The 23693-nt window shown below is 33.4% G+C and overlaps 2 protein-coding genes across 2 annotated transcripts in view; one reads left to right on the forward strand and one right to left on the reverse strand.

The window, feature by feature from the left end:
- LOC136027152 (testis-expressed protein 10 homolog) overlaps window positions 1-8064 on the forward strand; it is a 125693-nt gene extending 117629 nt beyond the window's left edge. The window contains exon 12 of the transcript XR_010617509.1: window positions 6997-8064. The gene's annotated coding sequence lies outside the window, so the exon portion shown is untranslated. The remainder of the gene's footprint in view (window positions 1-6996) is intronic.
- LOC136027151 (uncharacterized) lies at window positions 530-22659 on the reverse strand. The gene is made up of 7 exons (XM_065704131.1): window positions 21531-22659; window positions 17039-17317; window positions 10677-10897; window positions 7267-7408; window positions 3440-3595; window positions 1461-1583; window positions 530-661 (listed from the first exon to the last, which is right to left on the reverse strand). The coding sequence occupies exons 1-7, from the start codon at window positions 22651-22653 to the stop codon at window positions 558-560; spliced, it is 2148 nt and encodes a 715-aa protein (XP_065560203.1). The 5' UTR covers window positions 22654-22659; the 3' UTR covers window positions 530-557.
- Window positions 22660-23693: the final 1034 nt, after the last annotated feature.

The raw sequence follows: 23693 nt of genomic DNA on the forward strand, positions 1-23693 counted from the left end.
GAAGGAAGAATTTGAAATGTAATACAGTAATGAATGGGTAGATAGCTTGTCTTGACTGCAGTTATTCAATCAGGGCTACAAGAAACTTCTCTGGATTACAAAGGATTCGTTCAAACAGCAATCAGGGTAGTTTTGTTGTTTTTCAAAGAAATAAAATAATATATAATCTATATACACGAAAAATAATGTCAAAAAGCTTCGTGGCTTATACATTAATCTTGAGTAGACGAGACAACGTTGAAACAAAGCAAAGAATACATAAATGCGATCCTTCAAATTAAAAAAAAAATTCAGGATCCGGCAAAAAAGGCATATTTGTGCCTGTTTTTTATATTACATGCTATGTATTGTGAACCAATTAGTATTTTCAATAGAAGACGAAATATTTCACGATATATGCATTGATGTCCAGTTTCTCTTGTATTAGACTTATAACAGTACTTACTGGTATTGGCAATGAAATATTAAAAATTTTTCTCATATGAGTAAACTCTTGGTATTTGCGACAAACATTTAAAAATAAAGTCTCTGAACTTATTTAAAATATAATTGAAACGCTATGGAAAAAGTAAAAAGTCAACCAAGTGAATAACACCATCCGTTGCTAAAATGTCAGCCTCTATTATTGCGGAATTAGTATTAATCCTCAGCTTATCTGCGCCTGAAAAAAATAAAGACAAATAAATTCCTAATAGAAAATTTTTTCTCTGTTATTTTTTCTGTTAAAAGAATTAGAAAGTGTCTCACCTCACTTTAGCTTCCTTTATGTCATTTTTCATTAAAAGGCCTTTAATTATTATTTACGCAAAAATTAAGATAAAATATGTAATAACTTCAAAAATTAAGATAAAAACTTCGAAAATTGGGCTTGCTTCCGAAAAAAATAGATTTCCCTCTCTCTCTCTCTCTCTCTCTCTCTCTCTCTCTCTCTCTCTCTCTTTCTCTCTCTGTCTCTCTCTCTCTTTCTCTCCCTCTCTCTCTGTCTCTCCCTCCTTCTCTATCCATCTCTGTCTCGCTCTCTTTTTCTATCTTTCTCTCTCTCTTTTTTCTGTCTCATAAATGTATAAAGAGTTCTTAAAGCCTTAAAGATGGTATATTTGCTTGGAGTTTCCAAGGGGGAATTTTCCTAGGGAGCTTTTTTTCATTAGCTCTGTCTTTTGTTGTCTTTGGAATCCTTGAAAACGATAGGCAATGTTTACAGCAGTTAGAAACAAGACGTTTAAATGATTTTATTTGTGCTTAAATGATCAAAAATTTCGAAAATGAGAAATAGATAATTTTGTTTAGGCGAGTGAATAAGTCTCAAAATGCTTAGAAAAAAAACTATTTCCGTAAGTAAACTTTAGGGATGACAGCGTGTATGCACGAATGAGCTTCCACTTTTTGAGAAAAGTAGCTAATAAAATAACTATCTATGACTTTAAATTGTAAGTTATTGGCTGCTTCAAAGATATACGTACCTTCTAAGCCATCTAAGATTGAAACTTTAACCATCTTGGAAGGTGATAGTGTTTCTAAGTATTGCTCATTTTCAAGACTTCGGACGAAATGGATTCCATGAACAATGTGTGAATCAACCAAATCTAAAACAGAACCCAAACTTTGAATAAAATATACAGAAGCGGAGTCGGTTGTGCTTATGCTCAGCAATTTCTTAATTTATAGTATATATGAATAGTATAGTTTTTGTTTCAAAATCTGGCTGGTGACTAAAAAGTCGTCTTTGGGAAAAGGCAGGTAATGGAGTTACCATACCAGATCGGTAGAACTACTTTGAAATATACTAAAGAATGGTTACAAGAGGATATTATGTCTCAAAAACAAAGGTAGCTTCCAGCTTTCTCGTTTTGGCTACTTGTTACTGTCTTCTAAGTTGCAAAAATCACGGATATGACGAAACAAGTTACTCTATTTTACTATTTACTATTTTATACTATTTTTTACTATTTTACATTTGGTGTTCGTTCTTCTGTAAGACAGGCTCTTCAATTAAGTTTCTATATTCAAATGTCTTACATTCAGTTGAATCTAATTTAAATCATATAAAATGCTTTATGTTTTCAAAAAAATCTTAAGAAATTTCCTTTTTTATCTTGAAGATTGTGAGTGTTCCTAGAATATTTTCTTCCCTTTTTTACTGTTTTCTTTTTGTGACGTTGATTTGTTCCAATTTCTAGCTGCATTATTCTGCTTTGGCACTTACGTAGTTCTTTATTGTATTGTTATGTCTATATTGTTTAAATGGGAGCTTTCTGACCTCTATTATTAAAAAAGTCTTTGTTCAAAATTAAAATTTTATTTCAGAGTCATTATAAAGGCAAATCTTAATGGTTTTGAATCACTTTAGACTTTCAGGGGTGTGTTTACTGCGCAAGAGGCATTTGGAAATACCGGTGATTCGGATAAAATATTTCATAACTTATCTCATGACATAGATAACTTCGAAGACCACACTGCCTTTCCTGACGAAAGTAAAACAGTTCAAAATAGGGATGATACCTTTTTATTGACAGTGAAATATAAAATTATTTAACTGGACATTTCGAACACATATACAGTGTTCATCATCAACAGTTTTACTGCTGATGATGAACACTGTATATGTGTTCGAAATATCCAGTTAAATAATTTTATATTTCACTGTCAATAAAAAGGTATCATCCCTATTTTGAACTGTTTTACTTTCATCTCATGACATCAAAACATTCTTGTGCATCTTTTTTTTTTACTTACTATAATAATTAGACGGTTAAGCCTAGGGTGAGCTATTGTGTTCGCTTAAGGCATTATCTACAGCAATTGCTACAAATAAAGAAACTTTTGCCAAACACATCGTAAGAGACTGATTTTGATCGTTTTCCGTTGCATAAAGTGTTGGGCAAAATCAACAGCAATTTATACTAACTACAAGATCTAGGCCGTTTTTTCGAAGTTACTCGGATGTAACGACTATTATGGTACACCTTTTGCTACATTTCTTAAGAAAATACAATTGAAGCCTCTCGGGACTTGTCATGCTTTACTAATCGGTACAGCAGAGTTCCTAGCAGTATACAGAATATCTAAATCGAAGCAGTGGAAATGCATATGATATGGCTACCATTTGTAAACAGTAATTCGCTCCTTTTACTTTACTGATGAGGATTTGAATTTAACTGTTAAATTTTTCTAAATTACAAATGCTCTATATTCAAATGTTGAAGAAATTCGTATGTTGGTTATCACAAATTAGTTATAGCGTTTCTACAAAGTAGTGGGTAATTGTAGTTGTTCTTAGTCTTTGCAACTTCCAGGAATTATGGATCATGAAGCTATATTAATGTTCCTGCCTCCATTTTCTTTCGTTCTCAATCGACCTGAATTATTCATAAGAGATTGATAAGAAAAACACCCCTTGGGTTTAAAAAACACAATAGTTTTTGCTCAAGAAAAAATATACCTTGTATAAATGGCAACCCTTCTGAGACATTGGCTGCCCTCCTAAAAATATATTCAACCATTGCTGTCTTGCTCGGCAGAAAAACTGTATAGAAATCTTCACTTGTTTTCTTCTGCTTGGTAATACTTCTGATCTGCTCAAATATATTGTAAAATTCTGAAATAGAGGTGTACCTTTAGCCAACTTGCTCATAGTTTTAATACGTGAAACTACTGAAAAAATTATTGCAGAAATATATTTCATTCTAAACAGACTAGGATGGACGTAATGTAAAACCTGTGGGAGCTAGTGAACCATTATCAATAATGGATTGCCATTATGTCTAAAGTGTATGCCATATTTTTTTCAATATTCTCTCTCTCTCTCTCTCTCTCTCTCTCTCTCTCTCTCTCTCTCTCTCTCTCTCTCTCTCTCTCTCTCTCTCTCTCTCTCTCCTCTCTCTCTCTCTCTCTCTTAAGTGCGTTCTAGCTTTGTTCTTTACAATGGCCTTTTTCTCTTTTAAATATCATTTTCTAATTTCTTTCTCAATCTTTTAGGTATTATTTTAGGTATTGTCTTGTTATTTTTTTTTCAGGTACTTTCTTGGCACTATAAATAATTTGTAGTAATGATAATAACTTTAGAGGATCTGAACTGAGAGCAAAACTAAAAGAATCTATGTTTAAAACTTTCAGGTATATAGAATTATTGCCAAGACACAGTAAATATTTGCTTTTTATATAGTAACTGTAGCGATTTTGAAGTGAGAGCTGAAATATATTTACTTGAAAATTTCCAGGAATTATTCCAATTTTCGAAAGGCTTTTTTTGCTAGAACTATAAAATAATTATTGCATTTTATATACCTGCGGAGAAGAAAACCACAAAAAAATGCTTCCCATACAGAGTTGACCAGGTTGCAGCGACTTTCTTGTTTCTCAAGCTTATAGACTTTAAGTATCCTGTATTGGGTCGTCGGCCAAGATAATTATAACGGTGTACTTTTTCTTTTGATTCGACACAATTTTATCCCCTTATATTATCAAAAATATTTTTTCATCCTCCGTTTATAAGAAATCCTTGCTCCGTCCTCCTTTTTTATCAATTAGAACTACTGGAGGGGTGGCTTATATAGCCAAACTTTGATATTAGAATAGTTAAACACTAATATCCTTTTCTGTTTTTACCTAGTCATAGTCACAATATACTGTTTCTGTTCAAAAAATAGTTTTTTTTCTATGTTTATATTTAAAAATAATAGATGAGACAAAAATTTGATTGCTCCAAATTTGTATGAGTTGTTTTATCATACATTATTGCCACGTTTTAGACAACACAAACTAAATGATATAATTATTATCAATTGTTGCCACAGTAAAGTTAAGAAAGGAGCTTCGGCTCTGCAGGATTGAAGTTCAACGTATTCTTTGGTGAAAATATGAGTATTTTTTAAAATTTGGATTACAGGATAACTTAGAAACCATCCTTACGTGTGCTCAAGTTTGTTTCCTTTCGATGGCCTTTTATCTCTTTCATATATAGCTTTCTGGTATATTTTTCGACATTTTTTTATTTTTCCTCGTTTTAATTCAAAAAGTAGTGTTGTTCCTAAGACACATAAACTATTTTTGCAGTAGACATAATAATTTTAGAAATTCTGAACTGAGACCTAAAATGAAATAAAATTCATTTAAAATTTCTAGATATGTTACTGGTTTCAACTTAAAAAAAATTGTTGCCAAGACACTGTAAATAAGGGATGCTGAGAGCTGACGCATAATTCACATAAATAAAAATTTCCATAGGCATTTGTAATTATAGCTCTAACAAAATTATTACATTTTATATAATTGAGAAGGAAAAATTTGAAAAAAAAATCTTTAAAAGCAGAATGTAGTAGGTTCCAGAGACTTCCTATGTTATTCAAGCCGATGGATTTTCCTTCTTGTTCCAGTCAAGGAACTCTAAGTTTTCTCCGTAGGCTATTTGGCCAAGGTAATTATAACGGTGTACTTGAACAAACATTTGAACAAAATGAATAGTTTAATAGTTTCAAGCAGAGGGAATACTTAGAAAGAGAAATAGGAGGGAGAAGATTTAACATCTCCTCATCATTCCTTGAAAGTTCAAGCTAAATATATTCCAACGTTATTTAGATGTCGCTACAATTCCCTTTTCACAGCCAGCAAGAACTTGGTGTTTTTGATTGTGTTTAGAATAAGGAGATTTTTATAGCACTAAGAATATTTTGTGAGAAGAGTGTCGGATTCAGGAGGGGATAGTCCCCCTGTTATAAGGGATTATCTCTGTTCGTTTTAAGCTGTAATGTTGATCCTTGCTTTTAGATGAATAAACATTGTCTTGGTTTTTTATTCACTTTTATTGATCAGTCTTACGTCATTAGCTGTAATTTTCATTCCATCAATTTGCTTTACTTTCGAGCGTATTTAATTAGAGCTTTTTCCTTTTTTCAATCTTAGATGAGGAGTCATCAGTTTTCGTCTTCTCAGTGAATAAGTCTATCTTAAAGCGGAAATATATTTGGAATTTAGAGGACTACAAAGTGTCTTTTCCTGTAAACCTTTACTTCCTTCATACAATAACCTCATAATGCCATATTAACAGAATATTTGAGCTGTATGAATATATAATTGCACTGAAATTATAACAGTTTTATTTTTTCAAATTTTTGTATGTTTAAAGTAGTGAAAAAATACCGTTCATTGCTATTTTTTGTGTGCAAATAAAATTTTTGATCAACTAAACTATTATAAGTTAATAGTAATTCTAAGAAGCCATGAATTTAAAGTGTTTTCTTCAGCTCTTACAACCAAGATCCATGTTTCAATTATTCTGTTTTATTGCTCACTGTTCAACTTCGGCAAAAATTAATTAAATAAAAATAGGTCAAAGCGATGGGAAAGCAGTAAACGCCGTAAGCGAATAGCTTATAATAACAGATTGTTCTCTCTTAGTAGAAATCTGGCCGATTTGGTGAAACTGCAAAAAGGCAAAGTTAACCAACTGTGCCATTTACCATAACCATTCCAGAAAACTTACTTGGATTTCGGAACGAAGAGAGAAATAAGATTAAAATATTGTTCCAAATTCAACTGAATCCTGAACTTTTTTCAACTTTGTGGTATTATTTTACATTTTAATTCTACTTAAACATATTTAATAACTAGACAAATCACTACAAGACATCCTTCACGGAACTTAGAAATTTTTCTAATTAATTTTAGACCTTCACTGCCGGATCTTGAAATTGGTATCAAAATCCAATAAAAATTTAGATTTTCTGAGATTTTGTGGTAACTGCTCTTTTTCTTTTCTTAGATTCGGTGTAGTTTCAAATTTCTGGTCAAAATGCTCACTGAATTTTAATTGGTGTCTTTAATTCTGATTTTCAGGACTATGGAACTTTTCGCTAGTACTTTTTGATGAGTAACTTTAAGCCTAGAACTTTTTGCATGATTAGCATCAGCATAAATAACAGCTTTCGATGTTGCATATATTGTAATTAAAGGTTTTTTCTTACAGTTTCAATTCCGTTAGTAAGAACTACTCTTTTGCAGTTTGTTACTACGCATTTACTAAGGCCATTTATGAAGCCGGACGAGATTCCAAAATTCACAACCAGAAAGAAGTCTGAACAGTTCGTTAAATTATTTTAATTACCATAGAATTAGTGCGAAGAATTTTGTTCCGCTAGTTGTTCTGGACCTACATACTGGAAAAAAAATTTAGAGTCCTGAAGTCATTAAGAAAAAATCTGTCAACCCCTGTAACCATAATTGTGTAACAGGGTAGTTTCAGAACGAATAATTAAGAAGTGAAAAGGTAACCTCTGTATTCTTCCGTTCTACGAAGCAAAGATTCAATCGACATAGTCGGTACAGAATAAAATACTCGATCGACAACATGCACAGTTATATTGTTTCCCATTGTTAGCTCAGCTGTTTTCACATAAGCTCCGTTCACAAGAACCTGTAAAGTAAAACTAAGTATTTAATAGGTCAAGAAAACATGTGTGAAACATAGCCAACACGAACAAAGGATGAAAAAGAAAGTTCAAGTGTTACGCTATGGTAAATTACTTTAGGAATCTATAATCGTCACTAAGTTGAGACAAACTATAATGGTAAACAGTTTCCAAGTCTGTAAAAATAGCTTCTTGGCTCGGAAAAATATTTTTTCAGATTCAGTTTAAAGACTGTACCGTTTCCAATAACCAGTTTATAGGCTCATGGACAGATTTACTTGTGCATCTGAACTTAGCGTCAAAATACTTCCCGAGGATTAAGATCTATTAGTATCACTTTGCTGGAGCTCAGTCCTATATGAGTTGGTCCCTTGTGTATTAGTTGGTGAAAGGCGGCATCCGGGGAAGTTGCCTTTGGTTATGTGGCTGGAAAATTGGAAACTTTTATGTAATCTTTCATTGGGCTTTTTTGGCTTATGTTTGAGTTGGGAAGGGGGTACTGTAACTAATTTTTCCCTGGGTGGCAACAATCCTAGGAACAGCTCTGGTAGCACTCCACCCAAGAATGCATGGGATAGCTAGTTAATGGAAAAATGTTTTTGCTTAGTTCCTCAACGATCGATTAGTTGCATTGTATCTGCAATATATATGAAATATTTTATATGCTGTCATTGTAATTTGGACAGGTTTTTTAGCAGCAATTTTAGTGCAAACAAAAAGTAAGCGCGATTGCAGCTTTTTCTTTGCAGTAAGCAATGAAGCTGAAATGCAATTTGGACTATTTCTTTTTCTGAATTTCATAACTCTGTTGACGTACTCTAAGAAGGTTTTTTGCGATCAGTTGCATCATATCTAAGTAAGTTTATTTATAACCTGCAACAATACAAAAATAAATACAGAGTAAAGAAAAAAAATAATATAAACGACAAGTAAATATATAGAAAAACGCAATATGAACAGCAAACCTATGTCCATTGATTATACATCAGAGAAAAATAACCGAGAGGATCATTGACACAGTTCTTTTTCGGAGTATTAGCCCTCAGATTCTTAGTAAAGTCATCAAGCAGCACTTGCGGATCGGCAACTTCATAACGAGAAAAGGTATTTCGGCTTCTATTCCATTTTAGTAGATATAATAAGAATTTAAGATGTCTGAAATGACCTCTCCTTAACTAAAGAAGGTCTGTATTCCGTATCAAAGGCTAGAAACCAGAAAGAAACGGAATTGTCGGAGAGCAAAAACTATGGTAAAGTTTATATAAACCTCAGTAACTCTACCATCTTCTATCTAGCGAAATTTTACCATATGTGATTCGAATACATTATAATATCTAATATATCTATTATATATTATCTATTATAATATCTATTAAATTATTATAATAATATCTATTATATCTTTTATAATATCGATTATATATTATCAATATACTCTGATCTAGATGATTCTAACTTCTAATCCCCCTATGTAGCACAGAAAACGTCGACCAAGTCGAAAAAACCAATGGAGTATTTATTTCTCCAGAAGATCGAGTGTCATAATTTTAAATCATGGATCTCAAATTAAAATGGATCTAAAACATTAAAGATTTGTGCCATGTTGTAGTCTAAAAGTAAACAAAAGTGTAGTTATTGCAGTCGGCTTATAGCTCCCGTAGTCTTGAAGCAGGCAGTATCCTTATTTGCTCGTAGACGTTCCGTCTACGTCCCAGGGTTGCAGGCCAACCTATAAACGAACAGTTTTATTTTGAAAAACTCGTCCAGGCTGGACCACGGAAGCAAATGTACCAAGCCAAACGCTACTACAACAAAAAATATATGGATGGCCAAGGGGAATATAAAGGAGGCGTAGGACATTTGTATGGAAAAATGCGTAAGTTTTCTCACTATACCTAGGTTACGAGACAAAATTCAATTCATATACTGTGTATGACACTTGAATGATAAAATTTCATCAATATAAACCCCCAGGTGCTTAATCGATAAAGCACGCTTTAAGATTCTACAATGCGTTGCAATTTCATGAATCCAGGGATAAAAAACAGGAGATCGGGAAAAAATGACAACATTTCAGTTATTAAGATTACTCTGAAGCCTACTTACCCTCAGCCAGAAATTTAACCTATCCACATTTTGTCTCATCGATGTCGGAGTAATTCTTCCATCTTTGCAGTGCTGACAGCCACAGTGTCATCGACGAATAATGACACAGTTTCATTCTGAAGACTTTTAGTAATATCACTAACACTAAAACAACAACTATGGATGAAATTAGGCATATCATTAGTAAACAAAAGGGAGAGAATCGAGTCAATAACAGATCCCTCTGGGACACCACAAGTGACTCGGCGCAATTCAGATTTTAAGTAATTCATCTCTACAAACAGTCATCTCATCTCTATAATTGAGGAAACTTCGCATAAGATCAAGAGTATCTCGTATCTCATGCATCTCACATTTTTTCAAGAGTAGACCACGGTCAGCTGTGTCAAAACCTTCATTAAGTCTAGAAATACTGCACCAACCTTAAATCCTTTTTAAATCCTTAAATATTAATGTATCATCTGTCTTCCTATTCTTCCGGAATTCAAACTGAGTAATACTCAAAAGATGAAACTTCTCAAGAAATGTGTCTAACCGAGAACTAAAGTATTTTTCAATAAGACGAGAAATAACTGGCAAAACCGATATTGGGTGGTAATCACAAGATCATTTCTATCACCACCTTTATAAACCGGTGTCACTCTTGCAGCTAGAGATTGAAAGACCATTTAGACAATTTTTTTAGTTAACTTATATTACATTTTTAACATACTATAAACAACTTTGTGTGCAATGTAATTGTGGAGATAAGAATTTGAGCGTCATTGTTCAGATAGGGTGGCTTGCGACTTTTTAACGTTTAGATTGTTCGAGCCTAGTTCGATCTAAAAGCTGGAAATAAAAAGTTTGAATGACAGATTAAAATTCAAACAAAAAGTGATTATTCATAATGTCTTGGAAAGATTTATCTCTAATCTAAGAAGATCAATGCTGAAGCTTATTGATGATTTACCATTTCTGGTGATTACTTATTGATAAAGATTTCATAGGTATGATAGAACTTGCAGGCAATGTTAAGTTCTGTGAACTACCAATATAACTTCAGCCCCCACCCTTCATCACATAATCAGCTGCCCCCCCCCCTAGAGAAGAGGCTACGTACGCCCAGGCTCTCAGCTTGGCTCTAACTATTGAATGTATTTTGAAGGAAAATTATTCTAGCCAAACCTTTTCATCATCGGAATTTCCAAGTGCAAAGAGGAGGGGTGGTCCGCGTAAACTTGACACTGAATGAGATCTGTTCAAACTGGATATTCCAAAGTGCCCTGGAACTATGTGATAAAGAAGAACCTCTTCCAGAAAATCTACGTCATTTTCCATCTGAGTGGAAACAGCCAGAGGAAGGTTTCGAAAGGCCACATTGCTAGGGGCAAAGACTGTAATTGGTTCTACAATAAAAAAATAAAGCGTAGGAAGTAGAAGAAAACTTGATTTAATCTGTTCACATATTTACTTATTCTAACATACAAAAAGGTAACAAGCAATTTAATAACAAATTTGTAATATACTTTTTAATTCATTGGCTATAAATATTTAAGATAATGATATCTCATAGGTCATTCTTTTCCCCTAAAAATAGCACTTTACGAGATTTAGTTGAAAGTAGGCACTCTGTTTTGATATGCTTGGAAACGTCTGCGTGATGTTTTGGCTCAAGACAAGAAAGATCCACTCACTGCACGTTTTGCGTCTTTATGAACAGCTTTACTGATTTTATAATGAAGGCCACTGATAGCTTTGGCAGAGCCCATGGGTTCCAGGGACAAACTCTTAGTGCCCCATTTGCCCTAATTGTTACTTTTTTTGTAACTGCATATAATTTGCTAATTTCAGTTTTCAAGAAATTTTAAGCTATCAAAATAATAATAATTTATTCAGTCCTTGGGAAATCAATAAAGTAATTTATTGATTAATAATCAATATGGGTAGCTTCACTACATACATCCTGAAAATGAATAAAAAAAGGGTAATACACTAAAAGCTGAAAGCCAATTCAGCTTGATTTAGACTGATTTGGTCGATTGAAAAGTTTTAGTGAAGGTTTTATCCTTGTATGAACCAGATATGTCAACAGTGATAATTACTATGCTCAAAACAGTCAAAAAGTCAAATAACTATGCCTATGTGGATAATATAACCCCTACAGCCCCTGGGGAGGGTGCTGTAAGATATATAAGTTGCATTATTCATATATAAGGTTGGTTACTGGGAGAAGGAAGCATGTATGATGCTGAATCACCAAAAAGACTAAGGGTACTAAGGGAAATCTTAATATCAAATGTTGATAGGATGTCAATCAAAATACATTATATGCAGGAGGGTTGTCTAAAAGGCGCAACTGCAATACCGAAGAACTGGCTAAGTGTATTAAGTTGAAACTTTGTAAGATATGTTGAGAGGGATGTTGAAAAAGCAACAGACAGCAGTCATGCCCTCTTGCCGTTTTAGATTCCCCTTTTAACACAGATGGGAGTCTTAAAAAGCCATTACATCAAAATTAGTCACAACGTCTAAAACCAACGCCTACGGGAATGCCACGCCTCAATTGCCCCTGGGACAAGGAATGGAAAATGTGCAATTTGTGAATTTTCTTCATGCAGGATTTCTCATTGGGAAAGGGGGGAATGTTTGATCCTGGGTGTGTCCAAAAGGGCTAAGGGTATTGAAGCGAAATTTCGGGGAATGTTGAAGGATATGTTGAGCTAAATGCGTATCTGCGTATGTAAAGGCGCATCTACAATATCTTAGGAACGGATAAGAGATTGAAACTTTCAGGACCCCTACTACTATTATGAAAATGCTAGTAGTTGTGACTGCGGTTGTGGTTGCCCCAACTGCAACAACTTACAATTGTGACTGTGACTACTTGCAATTGCTTTTACATCTACTTGTGACTACTTTTAGGGCATAATATGTGCGTGCTGATTGTCGAAATGGGAACGGCACCAACTCAGAAATGGATGAGGACATTAAGTTGAAACTTTCAGGCCATGTTAAACGGTGCTTGGAAGGAAAAAAGCCTCCCTTGTTCTTTTAGACCTCATTAAAATCGGTCAGATTTATCAAATATATAGTGAATTTTTTTGAATTTTGTTCAACTTAGTCAAAATATCAACTAACTATATTTCTGGGATCAAAAATGCTATGTACACCCATCTTGTTAAAATGGTATGTGCAATATGTGAAATATATCAGGATCACTTAAGGGCATTAAGTTAAAACTAGAATGTTGGGGTGGATGTTGCAGTTGATTAAAAGACAATATATGCATCCTGCTTTTCCAAAGGGAATATCTCCAAGTCTATATCCAGGGGGGAGTTAGGGGGTTCTAGCTTCCCGCAAAATTTTCTTCTGACTCGTAAAACCCTAACAAAAGTGAATATAGACCAATTTTTTTTTTTTTTTTTTTTTTTTTTGTGTAAACCACTAACAAGCTTTGATAAGGAAAAATGAAAGGAATATTCCTTCCCCTCCTCTAACCATAAAATTTATAAACATATTGCGTCATTTCCGCTTTACTGAAAAGAAACCATACTATACATATTGTATTTCACATTTGTTATTTTTTTCAGTTGAAAAATCATTGTAGGCACCTCAAATTTGCCTCAGAGACTACCTCACCCTCTTCATCCTCAATCCAAGCTGCTGTAATATTCTGATGCATTAGAGATGTCAAACCCCCTAAACCAGTTCGTAAATTCGGAATTGTCTTTTCAGGATGGAATTCTTTGCATTAAAAAATTCACACTCAACCTAAAAAAAACTCTAATTTTGTAAAGAACTAGAGCGGCGAACTTTTCGGCCATTGAATCAGCACATATTTTTTTTTTTTTTTTTTTTTTTCGGATAGTGAAAGAATCGCTTTTATAGTTATTTGTTTGAGATTTCTTTTTTTCACAATTTTCCTAGAACGTCTCGTCCAACCTCACTCTCTCTCAAAGCCAAGCAATTCTCCCCAAGCAATTGTTTTGACTTTAAACATTTAGTTTCATGTTAATCAGCAAAAAAGCGTCGAAATGACATATTTAATCACACTTACTGGTATTTATTCAATCAACATTTTTTGTTTAACCTAAAAAAAACTAAAATTTGTGAAAGAGCTAGAGCGATAAACTTTTTGGATTCGGAATCAGTACAAATGTTTTAGTCAAATAAGGAAAGAATTATTTGTATAGCAATTTGTTTGAGGTCAAATCACATTTTACTAGACTAATAGTCAATTTCATTTTTACTTGTTTTAGGATTTATTTATTCGTCTATGATGATGACGATGATGATTTTTTTTAAGTGGTTAAACCTTTACAAGTATTTCACTGCTAAATGTCTACAAACTAACACTACAAAGAAAAAAAATAGAATAAATAAAACTAATAAATGCTACAATCAAAGGCAACAATCAGGTATAAATATCAAATATTAACAACAAACCAGTCTTCTAATGGAATACAAAAATCTGTTCAAACATTTCCTTAATACTTTAATAGAAATTACTAAACTAGGACAAAATGGGAAATTAATTCCTAAAGAATGAAGTTCTTGCTCCATACCAAAACGTTGTAAGAAATAAACAGGACAAGTAAACAGGAAGTGGCTACAAGTTTCACTTTCAACACAAATGCAATCTCCGCTTTTAACTTTTCCAGTTTTATTTAAGAAACAATTTAACCGACAATGCCCTGTTATAATTTGCGTATAATTTGGTGTGTAATCCTCATTTTAGAAGCAGCTATTAAATGGTCTTTTGATGGAAAGAATTGTATTGGCCATGAACTCACTCTATTAGTGAAACCTTGATACCACTTTTCATAAAAAGCAATTTTCAGTTTACGTCTATCTAAGGGAAAGGGAGCTGAGCTATCATCTAATTGAACATCCAAAAAAAAAATTATAATGTCATCTGTGTATACTCTATGTGACTTTGTTCTACTGGATATTGGGATGACTGGTGTAGAAAGTTCTGGCCATTATTCTGGCCTACCCCTTTTTGCATAGCGCATGCAAGGGGAATACCATTAATATTTTTACCACTCTTTAGGATTAATATGACATTCGCACTTTTCCAGACTAACGGGAAATACCGGAGTGTTATGCATGCGTTTAAAATTTTTAATAGTGATGGTGTTATAATATTTATATTCTTTTTTAAAATTAGGCTAGCGATGCAATCTGGACCGGGGCTTTTAAAGGACGTTTGCTATTAATTGCTTTGGTTAATTCTTCTTCCGTGATGGTAATTTTATCATTGTCCTCGATTGTCAAGACGTCTGTAACTGCGCTTCTTAGTTTTACGTGATATTGGGTATCACTACTTACATCATCTTTTCCAAACCACTTCTGTAAAAGTACTTCGCCTGTGTCTTTAATTGACGTTGTTATTGAACCATCATCTTTAGTGACATGAATAGGCCTAATCGGAGGTTTATTTGATTTCATTATTCATTAATAGTATTCCAAGGGTCCAATGTTCCTCTATTCTCACAAAATTTCCTCCAGTCATCCTGTTTTGCTTTTAAAATTGATTTTTTATAACTATTTCTTGTGTACTTCATGTTTTGGTCACTTTTCACGGATTTACTCACATAAAGCTCTTATAGAAGTACTACATTAGGTTTATAATCATCTAAGGGTCTTTTCTAATGTTACCATTGCACTATAAGAATGTTGCGAGTTGACTTGGAGGAACTTTAAACCCCTCTTTGAATCAAAATTATGCATAAGAATACTAAATACAATTTTGCATTAAATCCTTTATTTTTCTTGCTGTAGGGCATTTATTAATGTCACATGAGGTATGTCCGGTTCATGTAAGTCCTTTTGACTGACATGGTCGGCAGGAGGGTTGAGAAGATGTGCATAACAATTATTCATGTTCTCCAGTACAATACGGACAAAAGGTAACTCCTTTGCAATCACTGCTTTTGTGTCCGTACCATCAGCATTTGTTGCACCTTAACAGGTAGATAATTTTTTATTCACATTCGTGCAACTCGAACCCTAATTTCAGACCACGGTGGTCTTTAATACATTTACGCATCTTTGGGGAGACTTCAACAACAGCATGGGTTTCATTTTCTCCTTTGTGAATAATTGTCACTATTTTGAATGCTTTTCCTTTAATTGCTAATTCTGGCACATCTAAATTGTGATTCAAAAGGGATTTTTGTAGGTGTTCTTTTTCATGTGTCCTAGGGATGTTTTTAACAAGCATTCTTGGATTTTTTTTTGTGGTTGAGTGTTTAGGGGTATAGTTTGTCAAATCTGATTTTTCACTGAAAACTGCGACTGTGTTTTGTGCATCTTCTTGGGATGGCAGTTTCAATATTATTTTTCCATTTCTTCCAGAAGTTGTATTTTTTACAGAGCCATCATTAATACTGTTTGTTTCTTTTATTCTTAATGGCTTATGTTTATGATTCTTGTTCTGATTTTAGCATTCCTTTTTTACTTAAAAGTATTTTTGGCTTATACCTGTTGTTTATCAATAAATTATTATGTTATGTATAATGAGTTAACATTTTGGTGCAAAAAATACTAACTTCGTCATTTTTCTCGCTAGTTGTTATACACGAGGCATGTCCCAATCACTGATAGTTGAAGCACTCCACAGTATGGAATCAAGCGGTGTCGCTGAGATAATTAATTTTTTATCGAAGCTTGAGACAAAAACCCTTCAGACCAACCGATTCTATTTCATAAAGGAACAAATCAATAAAGAAGCAACGGTAAATAAAAACAAAAGGTTAAGTTTAAGGCCTTCTTCAGCCAGTAAAGGTTTTTTCTTAAGATGTAAAGGCTATGGACTTTTCAGACCCTATCGGAGCTTTGCTTCGGGCCATTTTCTTCTTTTTTTTTCTTTTTTTATATATTAATAAACCCATCTGTCTCTCTACCAGCGGTGTCTATCTCTGATTCATGGCCCTTTAGCCAGGAAGTTTAAAAGAGGCTGGGAGCTGCCAATCGTGTGCTTTCGTGCACCTTTCATGTTTACCTTCCCCAGATTCCTCTAGGTACTCATTTAGAGCTGAGTCAATTCTGGCTGAGCTTACAGATTCGCGTCACTTACCCTCGTTCCAAGTCAAATAACCAGCACACCAGGACTCGGACCCCTGTGCTCATGGACAAAGGATTTCAAGTCTTGTGCTCAAGTATTACAAACTTGACATCTCCCTACTAAGTTCATGGAGTTTCACAAAAACTTTTTGAATTACGTATACCTACATTACCTATAATTTACAATTCTTCTTCTTGAAAACAAAATGGCGTCTGTTGAATTTAAAACTTCTGGTATCTAGCGCACAGATATTGCTGCGCAGTTTCATCGAGATTTTTCAAGGGGTGTTTTGAGTTATGAGTCCATAGTATTGACGGGTCCAAGTGTGAACTTTTCCCCCTAAACTGCAATCAAGAGTAATAATTTCAGGGAAAAGAATAATAGTAATTTTTTAGTCTTGAATATTCCAAAGACATAGTTTTACATGAGCACTTATGGGACAAGTAAGAAATCATTTTTTCCAAAATATTCCGCTTACTTGGTAGCTTTACATCCTTCTTTTGGTTAAGCTTGAAGAGCATGTTAGCCATTCGCTTTAAGTTTACGGAGTATAAATCCTGAATAAGATCCTGAACTCTTTCATCTTTTGAATCTTCTACATTACGGGCAATAAAAGCTGTTCGAAGTATGGCATTGTTTGGCCTTTGACTGGTTTCTGATGTTAGAACATTGTTTTCTGGAATGTTAACGATAATACCAGAGTCAAAAGGGACTACATTTTTTGCTTCTCCTCCTAGAGCAACCACATTGACAATCCCTGAAATTTAAAGAAATTAAAAATACACTAAGACACATTCAAACAACTAGAGGGAATTATAGGACCTGTGTATATCCTCAAAAATTGTAAAAAATATTATTTGAAAGTAATTATCAATATATTGGCATAGGCGAAATCATAAACAAGGGTAAAACTGGAAGCACAATCTCTAACAAAGCCATTATGTTTTTCGTAGCCAAATTTTTTTTTTTTTATTAATGCAGCCTTCACCTCTAAATAAATCATGTGTAGGCGTCCATTTGGACAGAGTAAATCTACACTTTTCGATTAAAAGTGAATTTCACGGGTGATTTATGTAGTTCCTGTTTAATGTTTAATTGTTTAATTTTAATTGTAAAAAAAATGTTTAATTGTAAAATGACTGAAGAACCTATAATGTCAACAGCCGAGGAAGCTGCTCAAAGAGTCTATGCCAAAAAACTTACTGCTGATAGAGAAAGTAAGAAAAGAAAGCGTGCCGAGGAATCACAAGAGCAACGCGAAACCAGACTTGCTGCTAAAAGAGAAAGTGAAAAAAGATGGCTAAAAGTATTTAAGAAAATCGTTCAAAGACAAATTCTTAAGTGTAAGAAGATCGTGGACGGAAAAATGTTTAATTGTAAAATGACTGAAGAACCTACAATGGCAACAGCCGAGGAAGCTGCTCAAAGAGTCTATGCCAAAAAACTTGCGGCTGATAGAGAAAGTAAGAAAAGAAAGCGTGCCGAGGAATCACAAGAACAGCAAGAAAACAGGCTTACGGCTAAAGAACGCAAAACCGCGCAGTTAGATGAAAATCCACCTGGACAGCGAGAGTCAAAACATATCAAAACTGAAAATGATAGCGATGATGATTGGGTTTGGGATTTTGACTTGGATAAGGTCATCAATGCCTACCAGATTTTAGTTAAAAAAACAAAGGTTCGGCGATATGTATTTCATAGTGACGCTGAAAAATAAAGAAGAAAAAGAAAATTGAAAAAAGAAAAAAGGTAAAAAACTAAAAAAAACTAAAAAGAAAAAACACTCAAAGAGAAATTACAGACCGGGACACAAATGACGACCGGGACAGAGGGAATATAAATGACGACCGGGACACTCAAAGAGAAATTACAGACTGGGATACCGGGACACAAATGACGACCGGGACACAGGGAATATAAATGACGACCAGGACACAGGTATTTAAGCATATCGTTCAAAGACAAATTTTTAATTGTAAGAAGATCGTTGAAAGAGAAATTTCTAATTGTAAAATGACTGAAGAGCCTACAATGGCAACACCCGTGGAAGCTGCTCAAAACGAATGTATTCAAGCCGAAGTAGCTGAGTTGGTAAAGCGTTATGTTTCAGGTTCTAGGTCCGAGAGGCTCCAGGTTTGAACCTTGGCTTTAGCATTAATACAAAAGAAGAAAAAAACTAAAAAAGGTAAAAACTACAAAAAAAAACTAAAAAGAAAATACTAAAAAACTAAAAAAGCTAAAAAACTTAAAAAAACAAAAAAAAGGTAAGAAACTAAAAACTAAAAAAGAAAAAAAAACTAAAAAAAAACTAAAAAAAAAGGTAAAAACTACAAAAATAAAACTAAAAAGAAAAAAAAACTAAAAACTAATAAAAAAACTAAAAAAAAACTAAAAACTGAAAAAGAAAAAAACTAAAAAAAGGAAAAAAAACTGAAAAATAAAGGATAAAAAGAAAACTAAAAGCCGGGACACGGAATATAAATGACAACCGGGACACTCAAAGAGAAATTACAGACCGGGGCACTGGGACACAAATACCGACCGGGAGATATAAATGACGACCGGGACACTCAAAGATAAATTACAGACCGGGACACCGGGACACAAATGACGACCGGGACACAGGGAATATAAATGACGAATGGGACGCTCAAAGAGAAATTACAGACTGGGACACTGGGACACAAATGACGACCGGGATACTGGGAATATAAATGCCGGCCGGGACACAGGGAATGTTCGATTAGCAATCACCATCAACAAAGCTCAAGGGCAATCATTAGAATAATGAGGTGTAGATCTGAATACGGATTGTTTTTCCCATGGACAATTTTATGTTGCATGTTCAAGAGTCGGTAAACCTGACAATCTAGTTGACAATCTAGGTGTTGGGGTGGCGCGAAGCGCCACCCCAACAGCTAGTATATAAAAATAAGTTGTTTGTCTGTGTGTATGTCTACTGACGTAATGTTTGTGTGTCGACTGACGTCATGTTTGTCGACTGACGAAATTACAGACCGGGACATCGGGACACAAATGACGACCGGGACACGGGGACATAGGGAATATAAATGACGACCGGGACACTCAAAGAGAAAGCGATCGGGACACAAGGGATGTTCGATTAGCAATCACCATCAACAAAGCACCGGGACACAAATGACGACCGGGACACAGGGAATATAAATGACGACCAGGACACTCTGAATACAGATTGTTTTTCCCATGGACAATTACATGTTGCATGTTCAAGAGTCGGTAAACCTGACAATCTATTTATATGCACAGACAATGGGACAGCCAAAAATGTTGTACATTCTCAAGTTTTACGTAGTTAAATATATATATATATATATATATATATATATATATATATATATATATATCATGAAAAGAGAAATCACCAATGCAACAGCACAAACACACAAAAAAAAAAAAAAAAAAAAAAAAAAAAAAAAAAAAAAAAGAAAAAAAAAGAGAGACAGAAGGAGAAAAGGAAGGCTGTTTTCCTAGATTAGTGATTAATATAGACCAGCACTTGAATGAGGCCTTAACCCTACTCGTCCATACAATCACATAGGTCAAACAGCATAGCCACACACAATCAACCATAAAGAATAATCCATGGACAGGCAGTCATGTCGTCAATAAGTAATATATATATATATATATATATATATATATATATATATATATATATATATATATATATATATATATATATATATATATATATATATATATATTATTAATATATATATATATATATATATAATATATATTAATAAATATAATATATATATATATATATATATATATATATATATATATATATATATATATATATATAATATATATATATATATATATATATATATATATATATATATATATATATATATATATATATATATATATATATATATGAAATATTATAAAAATAAATATGAATTAATGAACAAATAAATATGAAAAGTTTTTTCTACTGAAAGTAAGGAGCAGCGTTAAAACTTAAAACGAACAAAAATTACTACGCATATGAGGGGTTTACCTCCTCGTTATAGCTCACTCTTTGCGCTAAGGTATTTTTAGTAATTTCAACTATTTATTCTACGGCCTTTGTGATTCAGAGGTCATTTCTAAGGAATCGGGACAAAATCTAAGCTTTAGTGTAAAGAGAGAGGTATCGACGAGGGTTGAACCCCCTCATATACGCAATAAAATCATACAAATAAAAAAGTTCGTTAGGTAAGTCAATTCGTAAGTAACGTTTATTTTTTACCAACGAAAGCGTTTGTAAAAAAATAAAAGTTCTAGTTGCTTTTTTAAGTAATCAAAAACTTGGAGGGTAACTAGGCCTCCTCCCTCGCTCCTTTTTTCTCAAAATCTTCCGATTAATTGCAATTAATTAATATGCAAATTTCTTTTTAATTATTATTTATGTGCGGAGATCCAAGATCAGAAGATGCATTAATTCAAAAACGCCCAGAAATTAAAGAAAAAAAACAAGTTTTTTTAAATGAAAGTAAGGAGCAACATTAAAACTTAAAACGAGCCTCCGTACATAAAAGGGGCTTTTCTCTCCTCAACGCCCCGCTCTTTACGCTAAAGTTTCTTACTGTTTTAGAAATATTAAGAGAAAGAGTCAAACTTTAGCGTAAAGAGCGAGGCGTTGAGGAGGAAAAGCCCCTTTCATATACTGAGTAATTTCTGTTCGTTTTAAGTTTTAATGTTGCTCCTTACTTTCATTTAAAAAAACTTGTTTTTTTTTATTTGGTCTCAGTATAAGACAACAAGTGTTTATTTTTGCCTTTTTTAAATGATCTTTCGTGAGCCGCTATAGTAAGTATTATTGTTTGTAATCGTTGACAACATCGATAACGATCAGTAATTTTAACGGCAATTTTTGATAATAGGAAAATAAAGGTGAAAAAAGGTGTTTTGAATTTAGGTTTTTAAATACTACATACCTCTTCCTTGAAAATTATTCAATGAATCTGGCCTCCAAGTAGTAACAACCTCAAGTTCTGAAATTACACCTTGCATTTCACTAATTTTAGTTTCCATTGGATTTTTAGGAAAGTTCTGAGATGGAAACGCATTTGGGTTTGCAATGTTTTCAAAGTTTGTATTTTGCGTAGCATGATTGTTGCAAAAAATCTTCTCATGCAAGCCAGACTCTAAATGATCATTCGGGCCTTTCATTATATTCCAAGGAGAATGGCCACAGAGGTTGAAAATATGCACTTTACGTCTTGAGTTTGGATTATAACCTGGGTTTGGAATTGTAGAAACAAGTGGGGGATTAAAGTTCGAAACATTTCGAACCATTGGGGAATGTGTCTTATCTAAAAAACTTTGGACTGCGCTATAAGTTGGAGGTGCAGTCTTATCTCCGTAGTTGACATTATGAAATTTTAAATTTTCTTCTCTCTCATCTAGGATATTTTTATTTAGAAAAGGAAACATATTAGTTCCAGGATTTCTCTCTGAAGGTGGGCCACCATTTAGAATGAAATTATGATGAGGGCGAGCTGGAACTCTATTCAACGAGCTGGAAACTCTATTGTTCTCATAAACTTCATTAGAAATATGTGCCCTCCCATGATATATAATAGAAGAAAATGGCAAGGGCTGGCTTGGAATGCGCACATAGTAGGGATTGTCTTTTTTTGAATACAGGATATCTGGCTTTTTCAGAATATTTAGTTCGTCAGGTTTATCTCTGCTTTGACTGCGTGGGACCTGAGACTGATGATAGTGATAAACAATAGTTGGTAATCCGAATGAATGATGGGTCTTAGATAAATCGCAAGATCGTTTTTTTGAATAATAAGAAGGTCTTTGAATGGAAGGCTGAGACAAAATTGGAGGAACAGGAATTAGAGGTATATTGTAAGATCCATATAGCCCACTGTCTCCACGTTCTTGGCAATCGTTTGGAATTATATTTACATCCCGTGTTCTCAGTTGTGGTGAACTGACCTCATTTTGTTGACGCTTGAAGCCACCGTCTAATCTTGGCCTCCATCCTTTGTTATTAAGCTTTAAGCAACTCACAACACAAAATAAAAATAAAGTAATCAGTAGCATTTTAGAAGCTCTACTGAAAATTTCAACTTCTCATTAACACTTAGCAGGCAAATCCAGGATTGCCATCTAAGATTCTACTGGTCAAAATAAAAAGAAATGATCGTTGTTTTGTTTAGGTATTATAATACTTTATGTGATACTTTTGTAAATTTGAGCTCTGAATGTTGTAAGTTTTAATTACATTTAAGTGCTTAATATTTAGAAGGGAAATTTTACCATTTTAAGCAGATGTTGTTTTCAAGCATTAGACAAATTTTATCAATTAATTTTGCAATACTTACTTTACTAAGCTATTATAGCCTAGTCATAGCATTAAGCCGAAAAAGTCTACACCGCCTAATGAGCACTCTTCCTTCATCCCATGCTACCAAAAGCTTTTGGTTTGCTTATTTCTCACAAAAATAGCCAACAATATAAAACTATTTGTTTCTTAATCATCATTTAAGCCTTAATCAAGAGAGCCTTGCCGTCTCCTTAGTTTTATTGGGTATTTAGTTGATTTTTTCTAAAACTCAAGAAAATAGAATCCCATCGCTTGACAGTTTTTTTAAGTAATTTCATTTTTTTTTTCTTCTTGTTTTTAATCAACACACTTTTATTATCATTAAACATACCATGATTGTAAAATTAGAATGTAGAATTAGCATAGTCAACAATATGCGCAATGGGTCTTTCATCCCAACCAATATCTAAATATGTGTTGATGTCTTAAGGACAATACTCCTGTTTCTCCCACAACCTTCTATATTTTTTATACTTGTTCATTTTTAAGTCCCCCCCAAGATGATGGAGGATTTCAATTCTCTAGCGGTGTTGCTGGGTTGTCATTTTTTATATTTTTTATCATCAATGTTGGCACCAATTATTATCATCAATGTTTTTATTCAAATTAGGTAACATTTTCGTAAAACGGATTATATTTATTACTTCTGAAGTTGTTTCTGTCTGTACAAGAGAATCTCATATTTTTTTCTGAAGGGGTGGTTTTTCATCTTCTAACCCCTTCAAGTAAAAAAAAAATAGTGATATTAGAACCAAAC

The sequence above is a fragment of the Artemia franciscana genome, chromosome 5 (genome assembly GCF_032884065.1).
Source record: "Artemia franciscana chromosome 5, ASM3288406v1, whole genome shotgun sequence".
NCBI classification, from domain to species: domain Eukaryota; kingdom Metazoa; phylum Arthropoda; class Branchiopoda; order Anostraca; family Artemiidae; genus Artemia; species Artemia franciscana.

Excerpts from the sequence above, each read along its gene's own strand:
- LOC136027151 (XM_065704131.1), bottom strand. The coding sequence starts at position 22,653 with ATGCTACTGATTACTTTATTTTTATTTTGTGTTGTGAGTTGCTTAAAG. Across the intron at positions 10,898-17,038 it reads GAAGGATGTAAAGCTACCAA|AACCAATTACAGTCTTTGCC; the intron begins GTAAGCGGAATA and ends TTTTTATTGTAG. Across the intron at positions 7,409-10,676 it reads GAAATTCCGATGATGAAAAG|GTTCTTGTGAACGGAGCTTA; the intron begins GTTTGGCTAGAA and ends TTTACTTTACAG.